Source organism: Cervus elaphus, chromosome 5 (assembly GCF_910594005.1).
Source record: "Cervus elaphus chromosome 5, mCerEla1.1, whole genome shotgun sequence".
NCBI lineage: Eukaryota > Metazoa > Chordata > Mammalia > Artiodactyla > Cervidae > Cervus > Cervus elaphus.
This window is the reverse complement of record NC_057819.1, coordinates 112,635,140-112,657,469: the sequence shown is the minus strand read 5'-3', so window position 1 is coordinate 112,657,469 and position 22,330 is coordinate 112,635,140. Positions and strand designations below refer to the sequence as shown.

At 43.9% G+C, this 22,330-nt stretch overlaps 1 protein-coding gene across 3 annotated transcripts in view; it reads right to left on the bottom strand.

Moving 5' to 3' along the window:
- WIPF2 (WAS/WASL interacting protein family member 2) overlaps nucleotides 1-22,330 on the bottom strand; it is a 39,672-nt gene that overhangs the window by 8,319 nt on the left and 9,023 nt on the right. For 2 of the 3 annotated variants that reach the window (XM_043904473.1, XM_043904474.1), the window contains exons 2-5: nucleotides 10,123-10,254; nucleotides 6,359-6,491; nucleotides 5,554-5,670; nucleotides 4,557-5,213 (exon numbers count right to left, since the gene is read on the bottom strand). In XM_043904473.1, the coding sequence (XP_043760408.1) occupies nucleotides 4,557-5,213; nucleotides 5,554-5,670; nucleotides 6,359-6,491; nucleotides 10,123-10,185 (970 nt within the window). In that variant the 5' untranslated portion in view covers nucleotides 10,186-10,254. Of the gene's footprint in view, nucleotides 1-4,556; nucleotides 5,214-5,553; nucleotides 5,671-6,358; nucleotides 6,492-10,122; nucleotides 10,255-22,142; nucleotides 22,267-22,330 lie in introns of those variants that run through there. The other variant, XM_043904472.1, reaches the window with a different exon arrangement.

The window sequence follows — 22,330 nt, the reverse complement described above, 5'->3', positions numbered from 1 at the left end:
GCTTGGTTTCCTTAGCTCAGGGACGGTAATCCTGACCAGGTTCTGCTGTTTGTCACATTCGTTTTAAGACTATTTCAAGTGACAGAGCTGGAACCCAATGACCCCAAGAGACCAGCAGTGCGCAAAAGAAACCTCAGGTGGAAAGATCAACTTTTGTAATCCAAGATAAACCCAATTTTGAGTAAAGTATGATGTTACTGATTCTTTTGTTTTAAACTGAAGCAGGGCTTCCCTGGTGGCTCAGATGGTAAAGAATCTGCCTGCACTGTGAGAGACCCAGGTTCGAACCTTGAGTTGGGAAGACCCCCTGGTGTAGGGAATGGCAACCTGCTCCAATATTCTTGCCTGGACAATTCCATGGAGTAAGAGCCTGGCAAACTATAGTCCATGGGGTGGCAAAGAGTTGGACAGGACTGAGCACACAGACATAGCTGATTTACAATGTTGCACTTACATCTGCTAAACCTAACCACCCACTCTATCCTTGACTCTTTTCAAAAGAAAAAGTGCCCTTCAAAATAGTATTTTACTCTACAGAGGAAAAATTCAAAAAGAAACTCTATGGACCAACAGGAAGGGATATTTTTGGTCTCTGAGCACCCTGGGCAAGGCAAAAGACTCTTTTTGCCTTTTCTACATATTCTTTTGCCTTTTTACATATTCTTTCAAATGTAAATCATTCATAAAGAAATCAAAGTACATTTATAACATGTTATCATAGTATGATTAATTAATAGAGATAAGTCCATGAAAACTACCCAGAAGCCCTTTGCATAAAAACCACTAAACTCACCAGCACACTACAGTTTATAAGCACTTCTATGCATTCTTTTATTTACAACCATCTCTGAAAGTACTATGAATATCATTTTACAGATCAGGAAACAAACTCAGAAATCAGAGTGATAGGCCCAATCTCACAAACAATGGAGCCAATACTCAAAAGATCTCTGACTAAAATATCTCAATTTTTTTCTTTTTTTAAGAGTATCATTTTTAAGAACTGTTGCTCTGGTTACTGATGCAGAAAGTAGGCCTGCAGAAAGTAGGCCGAGGCCTATGGCAGGCTTCAAAGTTGGTGATGGCTAATAGAAGAACAAGACTTATAACTTCACAATATTCTAAAGAAATCACAAAGAAAGAACTGAGAAGTGGGAAGCAATAAGTCTACAGACATTTAAAACGACTCAATTCAACCTACGGAAATTACGTTTTCCCCTGCTTCTATTCCTGGTTGGGTTTAGAAAGATATGGGCTCTGGCTCAGAAAAGGGTCATTTAAAAAAATTCTTTAGTTAAAAAAAAACTTTTTAACCAAAACTTTGTAAAATCAAAGGTCATGTTGGGAGTATATCCTTATGGCTAAAGCCAGGGAGATACAGGATCGGCCATGTACTAGGCTCCTGCGTGACCACCTGATGCCATGGCCAGCTCCCAGAATAGACGTCTCTGTACTTAGTCAAGCAGCAGACAGGTTAATGGGCCTTTAATATATGCTTCCTGGTGACAAACTCCCTAATCGATGATTTCACCTATACCTGTGGGGTGTCTAAAGCCAAAGTTCAAAAGCCATTTGTGGAGGGTGCAGCTCAAAGCCCAGTGATACAAAAGAATTGTTACTATTTAGTCTCGAAGTAGTGTCTGACTCTCCTGTGACTCCGTGGACTGTAGTCTGCCAGGCACCTCTGTCCATTGGATTTCCCAGGCAAGAATACTAGGGTGGGTTGCCATTTCCTTCTCCAGGGGATCTTCCCAACCCTGGGATCAGGACCTGGATGTCTCCTGCATTGACATACAGATTTCTTACCACTGAGCCACCAGGGGAGCTGATACAACAGAATATGGGAGCCAAAATTCCTGGGCCTAAGAAGGGCTTCCCTGGTGGCTCAGATGGTAAAGAATCTGCCTTCAGTGCAGGAGACCCAGGTTCGATCCCTGGGTTGGGAAGATCCCCTGGAGAAGGGAACAGCAACCCACGCTAGTATTCCTGCCTGGAGAATTCCATGGACAGAGGATTCTGGCAGGCTACGGTCCATGGGATTGCAAAGAGTTGGACATGACTGAGCGACTAACACTATAGAACCTAGGAAGGCTCCAGAGAGCTGTCAGAGTCTCATTCACTCTCTTACTTTCAGTTGGGCTATTTTGAAAAATGACACAACTTCTTGCTTGATTCAGAGTCCAGAGAGCTCACCGTCACATCATGGAACCCCCCCTCTCTTCCACCTTTTCAAAGGTTCCTGAATCTTCTCCTCACACAGTTTAGCAGCATGGTCCCTTGTGACAATCACTCCCTTACACATCCCCTTACCTCCTCCCTTGCCCCACTCTCCCTCATGGTCACACATGCCTACAAAATGCTAACCTGGTTAATCACAACTCAGCCCTGACTCAGGACTGGCAGAGACGCAGCTGAACACACTTCAAGCTGATGAATCTCACTTGAAACATGTGGCCCCTAAGCTGGAGCGAGCCTTCTGTGTCACTGGTCATTGCAGCACACTTTCCGCTTTCACTCATTCACCCGTGCGCCCAGATGGCCATTTCCTGCCCTCTTTTCTCTCCTCAAATCTCCCTCTAACTCCTTACCCACATTCACAGCAGATGTCCTTGCTTTCAAACTCACCAAGAAAATAGAAGAAGAACAAAAAAAAACCAGAAGAAACTTTCCACATGCTCCCACCACTACACCCACCTACCCACTTGCTTCTTTGCCTATATGCTCAGCCATCCCTCTTGCTACCCAGAAGAACTAGCTGAATTCTTAACTAAAGACAATCCTTGACCTGTGGATCAGATTTCATTCCTTTCTGCCTCCCTGAGGATTACCCAGGCAATCTCCCCCTCTCTACAGGATCATTCCATCAGCGTACAAACAGATGTTGAAATCTCTCCCATCTTGGAGCATGGGGCAGGGGGATCAACCCTCAATCTCATGTCCTCCTCCAGCAACCAGTCCACACAGCTGCAACCCTCTCCCCTTCACAGCAAACTCCCTACATATCTACTGCTGTCTTCATCAACTCCTCTCCTATTCCCGCACGCCTGAACCCAATCCAACCAGACTTTCACTGCACCCTCTCCTCAGCACTCCACCAAAACTACTCAGAAGGGTAGTTTGTGGATCCTCAAAATGGCTCTTCGCGTTGCTGTGACCAGTGTCGCTCTCAGCCTTCAACTTACCTGACCCACCTGCAGCACAGGCCCCGGGCGCTCACTGACTATCTCGGACTTTTCCCATTACTCTCTCAGCATTCCTTCCTCACTCGAGGCCCTTCCTCAGCTTCCTCTGCCTTAGTACTCTCATTGCTCTGGCCTCTCCTATAGGAAGGACTCACGCCCCAGACCTCTCCTCTCCTTCAATGAACTCACTCCCCAGGTGGTCTCACCCCAGCGCGTAGTTCTCAAAATTCTTCAAATTCCCCTCTCTAGCCCAGACCATTCCCCTGAACTGCACAGTCTCAGAGACAATCGCCAATCCATGATTTCCTCTCAGGCCTCAAACTTGACATTCAAAACTGAACACCTAGGACTTCCCTGGTGGTTCAGTGGTTAAGAATCCACCTTCCAATGTAGGGGACTCAATCCCTGTTCAGGGAACTAAGATCCCACATGGTGCGGGCCAAGGAAGCCCTCCAGCTACAGCTAGAGAGAAGCCCACGCACTGCAACTAAGGCCGGAGGCAGCCGAATAAATAAATATTTAAAAGCAAAACAAACAAAAAAAAGGAACACTGATCTTTCCCCAAACCTGCTGTCATTCACCCATACACCCAGTTCACTGCCCTAGCCTCCGAAGTGCTTTCCTTTGGCCCCTCTGTCCTCCTGTGGTCTTTCTCAACACAGGATCCAGTGACCTTTTCAAAAGGTAGATCAATGCCACTTCCATGTTCCAATCCTCCCCCCAACCCAGTGGCTGCCCATCTCACACGGAGTAAAACCTGAAGTCTTCACAAAGTCCTCGGCTACTCTTTCATGGAGTCTAGCTTTCTGACCTCCACATCCTGCCGCTTGTCCCCTCACCTATCCTGGTCTTGCCACAACAGTCTCCCTGCTGCCCCCAGTCTCAGGGCCTTTGCATCTGCTGCTCTCAATGCCTGCTTAGTGCATTCCCTCGGTTTCTTCAGGTCTTTGCCAAACTGTCACTTTACCAGTAAGGCCTTCCCTGACCCTACTTTTACCCTCATCCTTGCAATTTAAGTATTTCCTCATCCCCACTCCAGTATATCCCATCCCCTTTCTCTGCTTCGTATTTCTCTAAAGCATCTATATACTATGTGTTTATATATTTTTTGCTTGTTTTCTTTATACATACATACATACATATATATATATATATATAATTTTTTTTTTCTCTATTAACTTTTTTCCTCAGTGTTCAGAACAGGATTTTTTGTCTTTTTTTTACTTACTGCTGTTTCCCTAACAACAGAATCTGACGTGTAAAAAGGCACTCAATAAACCTGTCAAATGAGTATTCACTTCAGTCCCTGAAGAAGAGCTTTGGGGAGAAGGGTGACGGTATGAGAGGAAACACAAGGAGCTTCCAGGCACTTACCTGCTCCCCGGCTGGGAGGGTCACGGGTTGGGGGAGGTGGCCTATTACTCTGTGAAGAGGGGGAGGCTGAGGTGGGTGGAGGAGGCGCCAGGCCTCTGGCAGGCCCTGGAGTCTTCCTATGCAAAGAATTGTGTCTCTGTGGCAGCTCGGGGGCTGACTCATTCGTGGGACTGGAGGGTCCGTTGGGGACCCCAGGAGGCTGGCGGTAAGGCGGCGGAGGCGGCGCCAGAGACTGGCCACTTGGTCCCGATCTGACATTCACAGGGGAAGGAGGCGGCTTGACTGGGGGTGGAGCGGAAGGTCCCTCTCGAGCCGGGTGAAGCCTCTGTCCGGGCGTGGGCGGCAGGGGTTTCTCTCTGTTGTAGGCCGCGGCCTTGCTGCCGTGTATAGGCAGGGGTGTGGGGGGGGCGTTGGCACGCCGCCCCGGGGGAGGCGGAGGAGGGGCGGAGGAGCTGTGCTTCATCCCCGTACTGCTGGTGGGATTGGGCCGAGAGAGGTCCGGTAACGAGGGTCTCTGCGTCCGGGGCAGCTCCGGGAGTGAGGCCCGGCTGCTGTCTGTGTCATCTTGAGGACGCCCGCTGGCTGTGGTCCCTGGAGGCCTCGGGGCAGCAGCTCGGGAACTGGGGACTTGGAGGGCCGGTTTACCAGCCAGGTTCTCTACAATTACAGCAGAAAGCACCAGGTCAACAGAGCCCGGCGCACGGTGGTGAGTTATCTCCACGTCACCCCGCCTCCTCGGTGCAACCTGCATGGCAGCAGGAACGGTTCTGGGTTTTAACCTGGTTTCAGGCTCAGGGTCCATTAACAAATACTACTGCTGCAAGTCGACCGCACTTATCCCTCAGCTTCTGCTTTATTCTACTCTGTCACTCCCCCCCCTGCTCCCACTCCCCTTTGTCACACCTCTACCATACTCCTGATTTCCAGAGGTCCCGCTTGGGATCAGTCAAAAATGAACGCACTTGGGAAATACCCTAAGGAAGTCCTTGCCACATACCTGAACTGTCCTTGGCTCCCACAGGGCGCAGCTTTGGCACTCCTCCTTGGAAGAGACCTCCCTTGGCCTGGAGGGCAACTGCTCCAGAACCGTAACCACCACTGCCTCCTTTGGGTTCTGGAAAGCACACCATTAGGATTGTCATTTCATGTGTGCTCTGAGCTGGTGACCAAGTCAATCCTAAGGAGAAACCTGTCCTTCCCCCTGGGCTTTAATTTGCAAACCCGCCACTGCTTTTGTCCTTCCACTGAAATAGAATGTGGGCCTCTCTGCTCCACAGCTTCAAGTAGGCATGGGGATGAAACTTTGGGCTGTGATGAAAGAAGGAACAAGAAGCCAATCTTCCTTTATTTAGGGCAGAGGGGTAACCAGGATGAAGAGGGTTTTCTAAGCTCTCCTCTCCAAGTCGCAGATGATCAGGGGCTGATGGCTCTGGGACCCAGGTGTGAGCCAGCTCCCCAGAGGCCCTTCAGCAAGAACACTTGCAGCAATTATAAAAGCATTACTGGCTTTAGCGTATCAGTTTTCAGGACTGTGGTGGTTTTCCTCAGAGAAAAGCCAAGGATGTGCCCTAACAAGCATGAGACATAGTAAGAGACGGGAGGCTTAAGACCCCGAAAATCTTTCTCAAAGATCAAAAAGAAATTTCTAAGGCGTTCAAAGGTACAGATGAGAAGACAGTCACAGAACACCCTAACACAAAACTCCCACCCAAGACCCAGCAATAAAAAATGACAGCCAGGCCGACTCTCCAAGTCAACCCTGGGATCCCAACGGTTCACAAGGCGACGAAGCTTAGACTCACTCTCAAGGATGGGAGCGCTCCGATCATTAATGTTGGTCACCTTCTTCAGCTTAGTGCCCTTGCAGATGTCCTGTAAGAGGGCACCTCGACCCCGCTGCTCATCTCTACTCAGCTTGGGCGGCTCGGTGTTTGCCTGAAGGAAGAGGGAAACAAAAGTTCACCCTCAATATCCTCTTCATTACAAGTTCAGGATAAATGTCTTCGGCAAACTGGACTCCATGCCATGCCTGTCTAGCCTGATAAGGTACATGTGCCAAACAATAGTCCATTACCATCCTTCTCTCACCCTTTTCTCATGCTGTCCCTTCAGTGAACAGTATAGCTCTCCCTCCTATTTAGAGGCTTCTGATAGGAGGCCTGCACCAATACTAACAGAGGACCTATGTGCTAGGCTTGTGTCAGATGCTTTATCTGTACTATATCATCATCATCAATGCAAACATTTATGGAGTGCCTACTATACCAGAAGCACTGTGCTAATAATAATAAGCACATTACTTTCATTATCTCATTCAAATCTTGAAATATTCCTATGACCAACTATAGTAAGAACATAAGGACAGACACCTAGATTAATGGAACAAAACAGACACTCCATAAGCAGGCCCAGATCTATATAAGAAATAATAAAAGTATAGTTCAGTGCATAAAGGATAGACTAGTAAATCAAGGTGTTAAAAACAAGTGGTTAATTTTCTGGGGGGATGCACCATGGGGCATGTAGGATCTTAATTCCCTGGCTAGGGCTCAAACCTGAGCCCCCCGGAGTGAAAGCTCAGAGTCCTAACCACTGGAATGCCAGAGAAGTCCAACAAGTGGCTAATTTTCAGAAAGAAATAATAAGTTAAATACCTACCTTAGGGCTTTACTCTGGCTGAATTAAAAATTTTAAGTGTAAAAAAAATAAACCCACAGAAGTACTATATGGAAAAAAATAGGTAAAGGGAAGGACTTCTTATCAAAACAACCAAAATACAAGAAAAGATCAACAGATTTCTTTATTACAGATTATTCACTTAGGAATATAATATGCAGATAACATACTGGAAGGAAAAATTATCAGTGACAAATGTAACATATGATAGAAACAAAGGTAGTGTTCTAAATCTACAACATTAACAAACAAGATGACTCAGAAATCAATAGGATAATAAGCAAGAAAGATTATGAACAGTACTGAGGTTTCCCGGGTGGCTCAGCAGATAAAGAATCTGCCCGCAAATCAGGAGATGCAGGAGACTTGAGTTTGATCTCTGGGTCGGGAAGATCCCCTGGAGAAGGAAATGGCAACCCACTCCAGTATGCTTGCCTGGAGAATCCCATGGACAGAGGAGCCTGGCAGGCTACAGTCCATAGACAGGATCGCAGAGAGTCAGACATGACTGAAGCAACTTAGCACATACACATGAACAATACTGGGTAAAGAAAGTCAAAAAAGCCAGCAAATATGAAAAGGAAAAAAAAAAAAGGCTTCAACTATAATAATTAAAAAAAGGTAGTGTAAAGCAGCATTATTATCTACCTATGATACTGGCTAAGGTTAAAATCACAGAAAGAGTCTGTTAGCTTTGTGAAGGCACCGCCTGTCTGGTGCCGGGCACACTGAAGATGCTCGATGCACAGAACAAACACCTACCCTGTGGTGGCCACAAGGCTCAGGAACACAGGCACGCTTTCTCTCTACTACACGTGGTTAGATGGATTGGTATGATTTTTCTAGGAAGTAATCTGTGCATTAAAACACCTTTTAAAGCCCAGCACAGGACTTCTCTGGTGGTCCAGTGGTTAGGACTCTGTGCTTCCACTTCAGGGAGCACAGGCCTGGTCCCTGGCCATGGAACTAAGATCCTGCATGCCACGTGTGCGTGCTCAGTCGCTTCAGTCATGTCCAACTCTTTGGGACCCCATGGACTGTAGTCCTCCTGGCTCCTCTGTCGATGGGATTTTCCTGGCAAGAGCCCTGGAGTGGGCTGCCACACCCTCCTCCAGGGGATCTTCCCGACCCAGGGATCAAACCTCCTGCGTCCCCTGCACTGCAGGTGGATTCTTTACCTACTGAGCCACCTAGGAAGCCCATATGCCATGAGGCGCAGCCAAAAAATAAAAGTCTAGCACAAGAGTTCTACTTCCAGAAATTAACTTGAAGAAAATAATTGGAGCGGTGCACAAAGATAATAACAGGAAAAAACAGTTTATAATAGCATAAAGCTGAAAGTAATCTAAAAGTTCAGCTGAAAAGAACAACGAGGAGGATGCCAGTTAAGCAACTTCAAGTGCCTACCTTCCCCCCTTTTCTGGCTAAACTCTACTCATCTTTCAAGATTCAGCTCAGTATCATCTCCCCCCAGAAGCTTCTCTTGTGGCAGCCTCCTCTCCTTCGACCACTGGTGAGGTGCTCTTCTTATGGCCCCATTTATCTCTGCATAGCATGGATTTTGTCTGTTGACTTTTCTGTCTCACTCATTATACTGGGGACCCTTAAAAGCAGAAACTGTTTCATTTCAGGTTAACAGGATTACAGATGATTTTTATCTGCTTCTTTTTGCTTATCTGCATATTTCCCCTTTTAATTTTTAAATAAATTCGTGTGGAGAGTCAAGCAATATATAAGCTTTTATATGGGAACTCCCTGGCAGTACTGTGGTTAGGACTCTTGGACCTTCACTGCTGAGGGCACAGGTCAATCCCTGGGCAAGGAACTAAGATCCCACAAGTTGAGTGGTACAGCCAAAAACAATAAAAAAATGTTTTTTAAAAATGAAAACTAAAAGTATAGAGAAAATTAAAGTACAGAGTAAAATTACATGGCTTTTCTAAATTGTAGTCAGCCAAGTCTCTGACACATAGTAAGCCCCCAGTGAAAAGGCTGTGAGGGAATGACTAAGACAGAACAATGCAGGGCAGTAATCTAAAGGCTACAGGGATCCAAGCAGAACTGTGGATCTTTGAACTCTACTCTATCAAGAGCAGTTCTGCTTTTACCTACTTTACTTACTGGTCTTCCACATAAAATTTCATCCGAAAAGGGGATCCAGGGCTTCCCTGGTGGCTCATTAGCAAAGAATCTGCCTGCCAAGGCAGGAAACATGGGTTCAATCCTGATCCAGGAAGATCCCACATGCCTCTAAGCAATGAAGCCCATGCGCCATAACTATCGTGCCAGTGCTCTAGAGCCCAAGAATCACTACCACGGAGCTCACGTGCCACAACTACTGAGCCCTCATGCCTAGAGCCCATGCTCCACAGGAGAAGCCACCTCAATGAGAAGCCTGAGCACCGCAACTAGAGAAAAGCCCACGCAGCAATGAAGAGCCAGCACAGCCAAAAATAAACAAGGTTTTAAAAGGGGATTCACACATAGTCTCAAACAAAATGTCTAAAACCCAAAACTTACAAGAAAAAAAAAACAGAAGTTGGCAGGCCTGAGTTCTAGTCCTAGTACTGAAACAAACTAGCTAGCTAAGTCACTTTCTTCTTTTGGGGCACAGAGAGAGGACACCCCGACCTTTATATCACAAATAGTTTAACAGGGAAGAAACACTGATGCCACCTGCTCAAATCTCCACTTAGACTGAACCAGGATAGGAAAGCCAAGACAAGCCATTATGGTCCTAAGAATCTCAGGTCTCAGGAATCAGAACTAATTGAGGAAGACGGACTTTACTTATGCAGTCTTCATCTTCCCACACCACATTATGTCTTACACCAGGAAGCCCTAAATATGCGTTCAGGTTTTGAGAGAGCCGAGTGGAAGGACGACCTACCTGATGAAAAGTGGGAGGTGGAGGAGGACCGGGGGGTGGTGGAGGAGGAGGAGGAATTGGCATCCTTGCCCTGCGTGCAGCTGGCACTGCTCTCTCTCCGTTTTAATCTGCAGCTTTGGGTCACTCATATACCTGCAAGTGAAGCAGAAATACATTCAAGAGAACAACTTCGCCCTGAGAGACAATGAGTACCAGAAGGACCAGAGGACCGGGCATGACACCAGAGAACCGAGGCACTCGTCTCCGAGACGCACCGTGATACAGTCCTGGGCTCGGTAAAGCTTTCCCATGAAAGGCCAGATAAAAACAATACTTTAGGCTCTGTAAACTGTGTACGGTCTTTGTCGCACATTATCCTTTTGTTTTGCTTTGACAGCCTTTTGCATTACTAAACTTCATTTTTAACAGCTGTTTTAGGTTCACAGCAAAATTGAGCAAAGTACTGAGTTCCCCTAAAACCCCTGTCCCCCCAGCCAAACATACAGTACCCCACTATCCCCATCCTGCTGTGGTATATCTGTTATAACTGATGAACCTACACTGACCTCATTATTGCCCAAAGTCCACAGTTTACATGAGGGTTCATTCTCTTTTTTAAATTTAATTACTGAGTTATTTTTGGCTTTGCTCTGGGTCTTCGCTGTTTCGGGTGGGCTTTCTCTAGTTGCAGTGCTCAGGCTTCTCACATTGCCGAGAAGCAATGTTCTCGGACACACAGGTTCCAGCAGCTGCGGCTTGCAGCCCTGGGGCACAGGCTCAGCGGCTGTGGCACCTGGGCTCAGCTGCTCCAGAGGCGTGTGCGGTCTTCCTGGACCAGGGAGTGAGCCCACGTCTCCTGCACTGCAAGGAGGACTCTTAGCCACCGGACTGCCAGGGAAGCCCCAGGGTTCACTCGTGCGGTTGTACGTTTCATGGGTTTGGACAAATAGATAATGGAAAAGACCCTGATGCTGGGAAAGATTGGGGGCAGGAGGAGACGAGGGTGACAGAGGATGAGATGGCTGGATGGCATCACCAATTCAATGGACACGAGTTTGAGCAAGCTCCAGGATATCATGCAGGACAGGGAAGCCTGGCACTCTGCAGCTCATGGGGTCACTGAGTTGAGCAAAGCTTAGTGACTGAACAACAAATAATGACAACTGTCCACCAATGTAGTGGACTCTCCAGGTGGTGCTAGTGGTAAAGAACCCACCTGCCAATGCAGGAAACGTAAGAGACACAGGTTCGATCCCTGAGTCGGGACGATCCTCTGGAGGAGGGCATGGCAACCCACTCCAGTATTCTTGCCTGGGGAATTCCACGGACATGGGAGCCTAGCAGGCTACAGCCCACGGGGTCGTAGAGTTGGACATGACTGAGTTACACAGCATGCACGTACGCACCAATGTAATACCATACAGAATCATCTCACTGTGCTAAAAATTGTTTTATGCTTTGCCTATTCATCCCTCCCTGCCTCTGTCCTTTGAACCCCTGGCAACACCTGAGCTTTTTAATGTCTCCATAGTTTTGCCTTTTCCAGAAATGTCACGTTGTTGGAATCATACAGCATGTACCTTTCTCAGATTGGCTTCTTTCAGTTGATAATATGCATTTCACTTTCCTCCATGTCTTGTCACGGCTTAATAACTCATTTCTTTTTAGCGCTGGGTAACATTCCACTATCTGGATGTACCACAGTTTGTTTTATCCATTCACCTCCTAAAGAACATCTGGGTTGCTTCCAAGTCTTAGCAATTATGAATAATGCTGATATAAACATCCTTTTGCAGGCTTTTGTGAGGACATAAGTTTTTGACTCATTTTGGTAAATATCAAGGAGTATGACTGATGGATCATATGGTAAGGGTATGTTTTGTAATAAACTGCCAAAATATCTTCCTCAGTGGCTGTATCAATTTGCAATTCTCACAAGCAACGGGTAAGAGTTCCTATTGTTCCATATCCTTGTGACACCTTTTAATTTTAATTTTGGTCATCCTAATAGGTGTGTAGTCCTGTTGTTTTAATTTGCAATTCCCAAATGACATGTGAAGTTGGAATCTTTTCAAATGCTGACTCGCCATCTATATATCTTCTTTGGTGAAATGCCTGTTCAGGTCTTTTGCCCACTTTTTAATTGGATTGTTTTCTTATTGTTGAGTTTTAAGAGTTCTTTATATATTTTAGCTAATGGTCTTTTATCAGCTGTACCTTTTGCAAATATTTTCTCTTATTCTGTGGCTTGTCTTCTCATTCTCTTGATCTTTACATTTTGAAAATGTAAAAAAATGTTCTTAAGTCATTGTGCCATATAAAACAGATCATGGACCAGATCTGACTCATGGGCCAAAGTTTACTGACCCCTGATATAGTCATATCACTGGAATCTGATATGAGCATAAATACTATGTGCAAATTTAACCCATTATCAGTGGCTGAACACTTAAAACTCAGAAACTATACGGCTGTCTCCCTGTTTAAGTGTTCCTCATTTCACAAATGAAACTAAAGCCAGGGGACTCTTTCCCTAAGACACTGAAGTAGGGGGCAAAGATAAAAACAAAACTCAAGAACAATACCTCCAAAAAGTCACCCCAAGGAAATCTCACTTCTTGAACCCCTAAAAGTCAAAGCCAAGGAATTGCAGAGGTTTCATTCTAAACTCTTTACAGGAGTGAACAAAATCTTTCTGTGAATAAAGAACACTTAAAAACACTTTTCCCAATGCCCTGAGAATGATAAAAAGGCAAATATTCCAGAGGTTCTATAAAACCAAGAACCTTTGTAGGTAAGTAAAATTTGATTAAAAACATGACTGTGAATGTCTTCAAAATCCCAACTCCTCCCAGTGTAATGCCACTAAAGGTTGTCTGCCCAACAGAACTTTTTGCTCCAACCACAAAAACCTGGACACTACTCTGGCTCGGTGGATCCCACTGGGAGTAGTGTCGGAATTCACTTCAAAGAACAAGCCAGCTGACTCTCCTCTAAGGGAACTACCTTCTCGTTTCTGGTTTCAAAGCTAAGTCTAGTTTTCCTTTCCCAGGAATCTAACATACTAGGCTTGAAAACTTGGTCAAAATAGTAAATGCTCATAAGCAGAACATCTATCACAGAGTGTGGGGGTTGTTAAAATGAAAGAAACATATGGAGAAGAAAAAGTAAACTTTCTTCTATTGAATTCTCTGGGTTCACTATGACCATTCCACTCAGGTCCCCATAGCCGGCTTATAGCCAGCAGCCTAGCAATAGGGAAAATTATAGTCCATTCAGAAACAAACATTGTCAACTAATTCCAGTCACCTCAGTTTCTGCCTTTTCTGGGCTTCCCGTTTTACCTACTTTGGCCATTGCCACGGTTGAAACTGTCTTCTAGAATGACCTGGAAAAGAGATTCAGACAAGTCCCTAATTCTTCCCAGACCCACAAGCTGATCCAACCTACGTGCTACAAAGTAAGAAATGACCTGAAGGGAACCTTAAATCTGATAGTGAGTGTCATTTATTAGGCAAAACAGTAATTCTCTAACAAGGCAAACCTTTTTTTAAAGTCACCCACTGCAAGAGACCAATACATTACACAGTTAAAGATGCCTTTTTAAAATAGGCTCAATTCAAACTCCAATTTCAAAATAGGTCCCTCAAAAAAATCACTTTTGGGAGTTCCCTGATGGCCTAGTGGTTAGGATTCTGGGCTTTCACTGCCATGACCCGGATTCAATTTCTGGTCAGGAAACTGAGATCATGCAAGCCATGGAGTGCGCGCATACACACACACACACTTTTATCAAGTGACTGTCTTTAGTGCTGACTACCAGCAGTGGCTCTCAGCCTCTCTGCTGCCTCCACAGAGACTGCAGGCATGTCACCCTCCTGTCAGGGACACGGAATATACAATGATGCCCTGTAGTAGAGTATTATCACTCCCATTTTACAGGTGAGAACTCTGAAGTTCGAGGAGCAGGGGTCTGTGTACACACTAGGGTAAGAGGCAGACCGACTGAGCTAAGGGCAACCCCCATGATCACTCAGGAGGAAACTCTCAAACTCAGGTCTCCACATCCCTTTCTACCTCACTCATCACTATGAAACAAATCTCGACTGCAAGCTGGTTGGGTTTAGCAATCTTCCATTACTTTTCCTAAATAAAAACTTAACTCACTCCAAATTCCCATCTTAGTGATAGAATATAACTAGATCTCTGCATTTCCCAGAGCAGACCAATTTATACAAATTTAAATTAACACAACTTTCCTTTCCCTGAAGATTCCCCAAAGAAGTGTTATCCAAACCAATTCAAGATGGATACTACAAGCACTAACCCAGTGCAGAAGGTCTGCTTTGAGAAGTGCTTTCAGTTAAGAACAAATGAAACAAAAACAATCATAAAGCTTTACAAAAAGACAAACTTCAGTGACTAACGTTGTTTAATGAGGACAAATTTAGGTCTTCTGGAATCACTGTCTATCACATTTTTAAGAATTTAACACTCGTGAAGTTAAACAAAAAAGAAAAAAGTTCATCACAGAATTAAGTCTTTCCTTTCTGTCTATTAAATTCAAATTATAAACCTCACCATCTGTTTTCCAGAGTCCCTGATTTTCAGAAAAATTCTCATTCCTTTCTTAATCCCTTCCATCTTAAAAACCATGATAAAATAAGCTTTATACATCCTCAGGAGTCAGTTTCTTTGAAATAAAGACCAGAGAGCACTATTTTAAGTCTTCTTAATGTCAACTTTATCTCAGAATTCAGAGATAAGTCTCTATAAAACTCAAGCAATGCACTTTTTAAAAAGTGCTTTCTTCTATTCCTCAAAAGACAAAATTTGTTTTTCTATTCAATTTTCAAATATTCATACATTTTAGGAGCAGGAAACCTCCTGAGGACAAAGACAATGACTGCTGCCTTTTACATTTAATAAATGAAGAATCCAATTTAGTTGCTTTTTTCATATATTTAAAATGATCTAAGAGATATTGTAGTTTCCACTATAATTTGAGGCCTTTATTCAAAAGGTATTCTACTGTTATAAAACAGGTTTCAATTACAAGTTATTTTAAAAAGAAAAAATAATTTTTAAAAATCTAAATCTTAATGCCATCCACTTTCATGCTGAGAGACCTCAAGTAACAGTACTTTCCTTTGATCTCAACTTTGATTACACAGTAAATTACAGTTTTTGTACCAAAGTACCCGACAAAATCTCACAGGGGGGAAAAAAATGACCCTGAACATTTTTTAAGTAGGCTATCTCCCTCAGGAAAGCCTCAAGGGCCTTAGTTCTACCTTACAAGACTCAGTCATATGGGTAGGAATTTAAGATGTTAACAAGAAAAAAAAAAAAAGATGTTAACAAGAAAATAATTTATTTATTTAATTTTTGGCCACACAGCATAGCATGTAGAATCTTCATTCCCTGACCAGGGATTGAAACTGTGCCCTCTTCATTGGAAGTATAAAGTCTTAACCACTGGACCACCAGGGAAGTCCCTACCTCACCCTTCTTAAATACGTGTTTGATTCTTTAATATCCTATTAAGGCTCCCCTGGTGGCTCTGAATCTTCCTGCCAGTGCAGAGGACACAGGTTCGATCTCTGGTCCAGGAAGATCCCATGTGCCATGGGGCAACTAAGCCTCCCACAAAGAATTATCCAGTCCAGAAACGTGAATAATGCTGAGATTGATAAACTCTGTTCCAGTGGCTTAACAAGACAATTTTTTACAATCATGGACCTTACATTCTAGAGGAACGAAACAAGGAAACAAATACATCAGCGATAGAAAGAAAGGAAAAAAGAGAACCAAAAGGGGAGTGTAGCAGCAGGGTACAGTGTTCTGTTAGATGGGGAGGGGCAGGGCTGGGGGCTTGGCTCTCAGAGCCTGGCTCTCCATGAGCAGCCAAGCCCCAGGAACATCTGGGGAAAGTATCTTCCAAAAAGAATTAACAAACATCAAGGAGACGGAAATGAATTTGATGTGTCAGAGAACTAAATGCCAAGGTAACTAGAACAGGGTGAGAAGAATGGTAGGAGATAAAATCTGAGGCCTTTATAAGCCATGCTCCATATCCTCCAATTAAAAATAAATAAATAAGAAGCCATCCTCCAAATCCAATAGTAGTATCCTTCTCTGGACTTCCCTGGTGTACAGTGGATGGGACTCCACCTGCCAATGCGGGGGACACAAGTTCAATCCCTGATCCGGGAAGACCCCACACGCCACGGGGCAACTAAGCCCACGAGCCACAACTACTGAGCCCACACACCTCGAGCCTGTGCGCCACGACAAGAGAAGCCACCGCAAGGAAAAGCTCACACACCACAACTAGAGAGTAACTCCTGCTTGCCGCAACCAGAGAAAGCAATGAAGACCTAGCTCAACCAAAACAAATAAATAAAAATTTTAAAAAGTAGTATCCTCCTCCATCCAATATGCCTATTATACCAAAGAAGTCTAAACAAACCAATAGCTTCACATCCAAAGTAAACAAGCTCCACCAGTTATCTCATGCATTAACCCCACAGACTGTACCTCACCTCTCTTTGACTTGAGCACAGCTAGGGACCTAGGTACTAACCAGAAGCCTTCCAGGGTTAAAAGTTCCCTGCTGGGAAGTTGCTTACCCACCCACCTACCCTTCAGCCTTGCACCTGAAAAGCAGCAGTCTGGGGAGGCATGAGCTCTTCACCACAGTGGCACACAGACATCCAGTTCCCAAGCCACAGAACCCCACATGGAGAAGAGCCAGGAGCTCCCTGAGAGGATCCGCATGCCACTGCCGAAGACTAACAGCAGGAGTCAAACAGGTTCCTCTAATTTCGCAAGAACTGACATCAACAGAGAACTATGAACACGCCTCCATGTGTTCTACGACAGAAGACCATAGAGTTTCCACTAAAGCAATTTTGGTTTCTCTAAAACACAAGGAAACAGACTAGAGTAACTTTCTTGTTCTACATCTTTCACCACCCTCCCCTCCTCCAAAAGCTTTATATAATCTGAAAGTAATCTATAGCCCTCTTCTCTAAATAGAAAAGGTGCTCCCTCTCCCTTGAAATTCAATTCAGTCAAACCTCTGGTGAAACAGATTTTTATCATGTATGGCCATGGAAGTAATTAAAATTCCAAAGTTACTCCATGAAGGAAAAAAACATCATCTTTCCAATGGCAGGCATTTTCCATCAAGGAAATTTAACTATGCAGCAAACCTGACTGATCCAACAAGTAGTTTAAAAAAAACCTCTTTACTTCAATTATTTTTCACTGTTACACAAGCAGCACACAATCCTGGAAGAAAAAAGGATGGAGGCAGAAGTGCGCACACATGTGTGTGTGTTTAGTCGCCTAGTCATGTCCAGCTCTTTGTGACTGCATGGGCTATAGCCTGCCAGGCTCCTCTGTCCACGGGATTTCTCAGGCAAGAATACTGGATGGGTTGCCATTTCCTCCTCCAGGGGATCTTTCCAACTCAGGGATCAAACCTGTGTCTCCTGTGTCTCCTGCATTTCGGACAGATTCTTCACCCACTGAGCCACCAGGAAGGCAGAAGAAAAATACACAACTTATGATGAAAATCTTTCAAATAGAATTTTTCTAATAAGAATATAATTATACATCCCAAAATGTAGCTTTTTCCGCTAATAAGACTCTTTCCTCTTGTCCCAAGTTATTTTTCAAAAGCCTGAAAAACATAAACTCAGAAGCCTACATATGCATAGACTACTTGAATGTTGTAAATATCAGGTTCCACAGGTTATATATGATTCCCAGATACAGGGAAACCCAGCAACCAAGTCCTCTCATCTAAAAGGACCACAAATCAATGAGAAGTCTACTCTTTTGTTCAATTAAATAACCAGTTGTGAAGAATGGCTTCATTAAAAAGATGGCTAGAGACAACTAATATAAGAGCAACTATAACTACAATGCCTGGAAATCATCATAAACAGAGATGGTAAGAAACGACCTTACCAAACATCCCCAGCCCCCACCACACCCCTCAAAGCTAAGAGAAAATCCTACTATTCTGAAAGCAATGAAGCACTGGGAGGGTTGTTGTAGTTTTGGTCGCTAAGTCATGTCAGATTCTTTTGAAACCCCATGGATTGTAGCCCACCAGGCTCCTCTGTCCATGGAATTCTCCAGGCAAGAAGACGGGAATGGGTAGCCACTCCCTTCTGCAGGGGATCTTCCCGATCAAGGGATCAAACCCTCATCTCTTGCATCTCCTGCACTGTCGGGCAGATTGTTTACCACAGAGCCACCTGGGAAACCCATTGGGAGGGTGGGGGAACATACATAGAAAACAGTCAATTGCAGTAAATCAGTTATAGTTCAGGGTGCTGTAGTGCTTTAAAACACAGCCAGTGGGACTTCCCTCGTGGTCCAGTGGTTAAGAATCTGCCCTCCAATACAGGGGATTCAGGTTTGATCCCTGGTTAGAGAACTAAGATCCCACATGCCTCAGAGCAACTAAGCCCGCACACAGCAACCACTGAGTCCACACTCTCAGGCCCATGTGCCACACCCAGAGAAAGCCGGAGCGCCGCAACCAACACCTGAAACAGCCTAATAAATAAGTAAATACTTTAAAAATAAACAAACCCACAGCCAATGATCAATAATCAATGAGACAAAGCTTTATTTTTATTATATATATATATATATTTTTGGCCATGTGACTTGTGAGATCTCAGTTTCCTGACCAGGGGCTGAACCTAGGCCATGGCAGTGAAAGCCCAGAATCCTAACCACTAGGCCACCGGGGAATTTCCAAGACAGTAATACTTTAGATTTCATACTGTTTTTGTGACTTTGTTCACCAAAACTGTTTCAATGAAATTTGTAAAAATCTATTAGAGCTGTTTCAATAGAGCTGTTCATCTTAGAACGTAAATCTATGTCAGAGCTGACATGGCTTCCTCAGGCTGCATTTAGCTACTAAGAGCCACAGACTTCCCGTATCTGGGAACTACGGTACTAGGCCTCTATCTACAACCTCATTAAGATAGGTACTCATTTGGCCCCTGATCTCCAAGTGAATAACCGCAACCAAAAAGCAGCTGCAAACCCATCATTTCCAGATGCTTTACATACTGATAGTAAAAGATGCAAGTTTTTCCTTGTAAGGCCTAAGGATCTATAACACAAAAAGAAGAGAATGTGCCCTCTCATACTGTCAAAATTAAGAACAAACTTCAAATCACAGTACTTTAACATCTCCAAAAATGATGCTGCATAAATCTAAGACAGATAACTAGTAAATCTGTTTTTAAAGCCTGAGTCAATTTTCCATTTCAAAAAAAAAAAAAACCTAACAAAAAACAGATTCCTGGATTTGGACAGTGAAATGATGCAGAGTAGCTCAATGTTCATAACTAATATTTCCTCCCCACCCACACATCCCAGGAACCAGTGGGTTTAGAAATGTTGGCTAAAAAAAAATGGAGTCACACAAGGCCAAAGTTATTACCATTTGCCAGCATTTAACTACAGAAGAGAGGAGTTAATCAGATGAAGGACACATTCTAATTTAGAAATCCAGACCAAAGCTAGACAGACTAAAACACAGTCAGAATACAAAAGCAACTCAGGATAGCAATAAATGGTTTAGAAGGTCCTTCTAAAACAGAGCTTCCAAACTTGCCTGAAGAAAAAACACATCCTAGGGCATGTTTAATAAACACACACACACACACACACACAGATTTCTGGGCCCTAATCCAGACCTACTAAAATCAGGAAAAAAAAGTTTAAGGCATAAATTAAGAAAAAAAGAAAGAAAATGGGAAACAAGACAACAACATAAAGAGAGGTATCAACAAAATTTTGGAAGCTGGACAGCAGATGCACTAGTGATAAATAACTTCACAGAAAGGAAAAAACCAAGTGCCTAGAAGCAAGCAGATTTCTACCACAGAATCTCAGAAAAGGCTCAGAAACTGGAGGCATCCAGTACCTCTGCAGAAAGGGGTGTAGGAGGGGCTAAGAGAGAATTGGTTGAAAGTCTGTATAACGTACCTGTGGCTAATTCATGCTGATGTGTGGCAGAGGCCAACAAAATATTGTAGAGCAACTGTCCTCCAATTAAAATAAAAAGAAAAACAAAACAAGGACAAAAAGTTTGTGTAAGAAGTAAGATTCTTCTATCCCCTGTGTCCCCGCCCCAACACTGCCTGGTAAAAGATGAGAGAAGCTAGCTCTGTAAAAAAAAAAAAAAGATGAGAGAAGCTGAGCCAGAGGGCCTCTGAACCAAGGGACCAGTGATAGCTAAGGGCAGCTGTACTGAACTGAGAACAAATGGGGATGAAGCGAGTCTAAGTGTACTCAATAATGAGACCTCTCCCCATCCCCAGCTCTCTTCTCCCACTCGGCTCCAAAAACACCTGCTGCTGGGCTGACACTCTCCAGGCAGAAAACCGTAGCAGTTCTCTCTGAGGAAAGTGACCAGTGCCAATTCACCCTAAAATGGTGCCTGCCGCTTGATGAGCCAGGGATCCGCACTCAGCTTTTTAGTGCCTCATCCCTAAAAATGAACAGATAGCCAAGAATTATTAGACGTTTCAAGAAAGCCTCTCATGTGAAAGACAGGAAGCAAAGTAAATAAGCAAAACAATTCCTGACAACATGCAAAAATATTTATACATAAAATTCTGAGACATGTATACCTATGGCTGACTCATGCTGATGTTTGGCAGAGAGCAACACAATACTGTAAAGCAATTATCCTCCAATTAAATTTTTTAAAATTTGGAGAAAATTTCTTGGAAACTAAAAAAAATTGATAGTAAATATTTAAAATACAAGAGCTGGAAGAAAAAACTAAGGCTGTCTGAAAATTGAATGAGGGGGAAAAAATTCACAAGGGAAAAAAATTGAGGGCTAGTCTAGGAGTTTCACCATCTGGATAACAGGGGTTCCGAGAAGTAGGGAGGAGAGAAATAATTATCAGAGAGAGAATACATTATAAGAGATGATAATATAAGAAAACTTGACAGATGGAAAGGGTAAAAGTGTTAAGTCGCTCAGTCAGGTCTGACTCTTTGCGAACCTATAGACTATAGCCTGCCAGGCTCCTCTGTCCATGGAATTCTCCAGGCAAGAATGCTGGAGTGGGTTGCCATTCCCTTCTCCAGAGGATCTTCCCGACTCAGGGATCGAACCCAGACTTCCCACACTGCAGGCAGATTCTTTACCATCTGAGCCACCAGGGAAGTAGATGGAAATAAGCTGCAGACTGAAATGGCCCACTGAATCTCAAGCATGATGAATTTTTTTTCCCCTGGCCACACTGTACAGCTTGTGGGATCTTAGTTCCCCAAGCAGGGATCAAAGCTGGGCCCCCACTAGCAGAAACATGGAATCCTAACCACTGGACCACCAGGGAACTCCCAAGCATGATGAATTCTAATATCCACCCCAAGGCACATCACTGCATTTCAGAATACCAAGGATAAGGACAAGACCCTAAATAGGACTAGCCTGGTGGTCCAGTGGTTAAGAATCCACCCTCCAATGCAGGAGGCAGGTAAAGACAAGACCCTAAAACCTTTCAGAGGAAAAAACATATCCTATACAAAGAATCTAGAATTGAATAGCATCAAACTTCATACTATTATTATCGCAAGTTAGAAAATCACAAAGCAAGGTTTAAAATTTTAAAATTTCCAAAGAAATATGACCCCCAACAAAGTATTTTATAGTCAAACTATCAACCAGCATGAAGGTAGAAAAGAGATGATTCAGACAGGCAAGCCCTCAAAAAATGCACCCATCCTATAGATCTTTTTCATAAAGTCTCTTCGACTCCACTAACATGTTTAAATGTGCTGAGAAGAGATACTTCCATCCGAGGTTAGGGATGAATTAACGACTGATACTTTGTAAATCAAGCAAGAAGAAGGAAATAAGACAGGAAAAAAAGACAAACATAATACTTAAGGAAAAATATATATATAAAGAAGGAAATATAATCATAGTACACAGTCATTATATTGGATGCTACTTTTTTCTCTTCTTTTGATAACACTCACCTCTACTCCCTTCTGGACTCACAGGAGAGAAGGGAGGCTGGAGGTCTGGGAACTACTTTTCCTAGAATCCCCTGTCACTGGGTTGTGGTTTAAATTCTACCAACACATAGCATTCACTCAAGATCTAGAAGATAGAAGGAAGGTGGATGCCATTATTGATCCTCCAGGAACAATGAGCAGGTGCTCAG